This window comes from Cherax quadricarinatus, unplaced genomic scaffold (genome assembly GCF_038502225.1).
Source record: "Cherax quadricarinatus isolate ZL_2023a unplaced genomic scaffold, ASM3850222v1 Contig4478, whole genome shotgun sequence".
In the NCBI taxonomy this organism is placed as follows: Eukaryota; Metazoa; Arthropoda; class Malacostraca; order Decapoda; family Parastacidae; genus Cherax; species Cherax quadricarinatus.
The window spans coordinates 27,097-31,436 of record NW_027199504.1 but is presented as its reverse complement, the minus strand read 5'-3'; the positions used below and the strand labels follow the sequence as shown (position 1 = coordinate 31,436).

At 41.5% G+C, this 4,340-nt stretch overlaps 1 protein-coding gene across 1 annotated transcript; it reads left to right on the top strand.

The window, feature by feature from the left end:
• Nucleotides 1-91: 91 nt before the first annotated feature.
• On the top strand, nucleotides 92-3,931 carry LOC138852154 (mucin-2-like; the record flags this gene model as incomplete). The annotated part of the gene is made up of 2 exons (XM_070081834.1): nucleotides 92-2,573; nucleotides 3,106-3,931. Coding segments are annotated over 2 exons (3,308 nt in total), but the record flags the coding sequence as incomplete, so codon positions are not given.
• Between the last annotated feature and the right edge of the window lie 409 nt (nucleotides 3,932-4,340).

Genomic DNA, 4,340 nt, shown 5'->3' with positions numbered 1-4,340 from the left:
ACCACCACAATATCAACTACTTTTTACCACAACTGCATCAACTCTGTCTACACTTCTACTTCAATTTCTGTCTTCTGGCTACAACATCAAGTACCTTCTACCACCACATCAGCTACCTTTATTACCACAATATCAACTACCGCTTCCATTAAAACATCGACTACCTCTTCAACTTCAACATCAACTCCCTCTACCATCATAACATCAAGTACCTCTTCCACCACAATATTAACTTCTTCTATCCCAACCACATCAACATCAACTACATCTATTAAAACATCGACTGTCTCTACCACCTTCATATCAACTACATCTCACACCACCACATCATCTTCCTCTACTACAACATCATCTACCTCTACCACCACAATATCAAGTACCTCTTCGACGATAACAACAAGTACCTCTTACTCTACATCATCTCCCTCCACCACCTCATTATCAACTACTTCTGCCACCACAACATCAACTACCTCTGCCAGCATAATATCAAGTACCTCTGCCACCAAAATATCAACTACCTCTACCCCCATCACATCAATTACGTCTGTTAAAACGTCGACTATCTCTACTACCTTCATACCAACCACATCTACCACCACCACATCATCTTCTTCAACTACAACATCATCTACCTCTACCTCCACAATATCAAGTACCTCTTCTACGATAACATCAAATACCTCTTCAACTACATCATCAACTCCCACTACCACCTCATTATCAACTACCTCTGCCACCACCACATCAACTACTTCTGCCACCACAACATCAACTGCCTCTACCACCACAACATCAACTACCTCTTCAACCACAACATCAACTACCTCTGCCACTACCACTTCAACTACTTCTGCCACCACAACATCAACTACCTCTACCAGCATAATATCAAGTACCTCTTCAACCACAACATCAACTACCTCTGCCACTGCCACATCAACTACGCTTATAACATCAACTATCTCTCCCACAACCACATCATCTTCCTCTACCACGATAATAACAAGAACTTCTTCCACAATAACATCAAGTAACTATTCCACTACAAGAACTACTTCTACCACAACAATATCATCTACATTTGCCAGTACCACATCTAATACTTCTGCCACAACATCAATTACCTCTTCAATCTCGTCTACCACTTCTTCAACTATAACATCAACCACTTCGACCACCACAAAATCAACAATGTCTACCAACGCTGCATCAACTCTCTCGACCACCACCACTTCAACTACCTCTACCACCACCACATCAACTACATCTATTACAACATCGACTGTCTCTGCAACCTCCACATCAGCTACCTTTCCCACCACCACATCTTCCTCTACTACCACAACATCAACTTCCTTTATCACCACAATATCAGCTACGTCTGCCACTACAACATCAAGTACTTCTCCCACCACAACAATTACCTCTACAACTTCATCTACCACTAATTCAACCATAACATCAGCTACCTCGACTACAACAAAATTAAGTACCCCTACAACAACAAAATCAACTACGTCTACCACAACTCCAACTAACACGGCCACCACAATATCTACTTATTCGGCAACCTCACCATCAACAACCACAACCACAAAAAAATCTACATCAGTTTCACCGACCACCAGAAAATCTACATCTACTTCGACCACCAAAAAGTCTACATCGACCAACCAATCCACCAAAAAATCTACATCTACCCCGATCACCAAAAAATCTACATCATCTTCCCCGACCACCAAGAAATCTACATCATCTTCCTCGACCACCAAGAAATCTACATCGTCTACCTCGACCACCACAAAATCTACATCATCTACCAGGACCACCAAAAAATCTACATCTACTCAGATCACCAAAAAATCTACATCATCTACCCGGACCACCAAAAAATCTACATCGTCTTCCCCGACCACCAAAAAACCCACATCATCTACCTCAACCATAAAATCTACATCAACTACCCCAACCACCAAGAAATCTACATCTACCCCTGCCACCAAAAAATCTACATCGTCTATCCCGACCACCAAGAAATCTACATCATCTACCGCAACCACCAAAAAATCTTCCTCTACCTCGACCACCACAAAATCTAGAACTACACCGACCACCGAAAAATCTACATCTTCTACCAAGACCACCAAAAAATCTACGTCATCTACCTTGTCCACGACAAAATCTACATCAACTACCTCGACCACCACAAAATCTACGTCAACTGCCTCTACCACCAAAACACCTTCCTCTACTATCAGCACATCTACTGCCACTGTAACATCTACAAAAACTTTCACCACAATATCAACTCTCTCTACCACCACCGCATCAACTTCTTCCACAACGTCAACTACTTCTATCAAATCAACTTCTTCCACCACATTATCAACTACCTCTACCACCACTCCATCAACTCCCTCTACCACCACTACTCCAACTACGTCTTCCACTATAACATCAAATACATCTACCACCACAAAAACTACCTCTACCACAACAACATCAACTTCTCCTATCAGCACATCTACTGCCACTATAACATCAACAGCTTCCTCTCATTATCACATCAAGTACTTCTCCTGCCACAACATCAATTACCTTTACAACCTCAACATCTACAGCTTCTTCCACCATAACATCAGCTACCTCTGCCACCATAACATCATCCACCTTGACCACCACAAAATCAACTATCACTTCCACCATTACAACTACATCTCTCACTACATCATCTAAGTCTTCCTCTGCTTCAACTATCTCTTCCACCACATTATCAACCATCACATCAACTTCCTTTAGAACTACATCAGTTTCGTCTACTACCATAACATCAACAATCTCTACAACAACTTCATCAACTACCTTTCCCACCACTTCATCAACTACGTCTTCCATTACATCGTCAAGTACCTCTATCACCATATCCACTATATCTACTGCATCATCAACTACCTTCTCGAGTGGAACATCAATTATCTCTTCAACTACAACATCAACTACCTCTTCCTTCGTATCAACTACATCTCGCCCCAAATCAACTACCGCGACAACCACAAAATCAACTATCCCTTCAACTATAAAATCGACTATGTCTACCACCAGAACATCAACTATGTCGACGACATCAACACTAATTTCAACCATGTCACCCACCACTACATCAACTTCCCCTCCTATCAGCACATCTATTGCCACTATCTCATCAACCACCACACTATCAACTACATCTCTCACCACACCATCAATTTCTTCTACCACCACAATATCAACTACTTTTACCACAACTGCATCAACTCTTTCTACCACCTCTACTTCAATTTCGTCTTCTGCTACAACATCAAGTACCTCTACCACCACATCAACTACCTTTATTACCACAATATCAACTACCTCTTCCATTAAAACATCGACTACCTCTTCAACTTCAACATCAACTCCCTCTACCATCATAACATCAAGTACCTTTTCCACCACAATATCAACTTCCTCTATCCCAACCACATCAACACCAACTACATCTATTAAAACATCGACTGTCTCTACCACCCCCATATCAACTACATCTCCCACCACCACATCATCTTCCTCTACTACAATATCATCTACCTCTACTACCACAATATCAAGTACCTCTTCGACGATAACAACAAGTACCTCTTCCACACATCATCAACCTCATTACCAACTACCTCTGCCACCCACTTCTATTTCTGCCACCACATCAACTACCTCACCACCAGCATATCAAGTACCTCTTCAACCACAATATCAACTACCTCTACTCCCACAACATCAACTACATCTATTAAAACATCGACTGTCTCTACTACCTCCATATCAACTGCATCTACAACCACCACATCATCTTCCTCTACTACAACATCATCTACCTCTGCCACCACAATATCAAGCACCTCTTCGACAATAACATCAGGTACCTCTTTAACTACATCAACTCCCACTACCACCTCATTATCAACTACCTCCGCCACCATCACATCAACTACTTCTGCCACTACAACATCAACTGCCTCTACCAGCATAATATCAAGTACCTCTTCAACCACAACATCAACTACCTCTGCCACTGCCACATCAACTACGCTTATAACAACATCAACTATCTCTCCCACAACCACATCATCTTCCTCTACCACGATAATAACAAGAACTTCTTCCACAATAACATCAAGTAACTATTCCACTACAAGAACTACTTCTACCACAACAATATCATCTACATTTGCCAGTACCACATCTAATACTTCTGCCACAACATCAATTACCTCTTCAATCTCGTTTACCACTTCTTCAACTATAACATCAACCACTTCAAC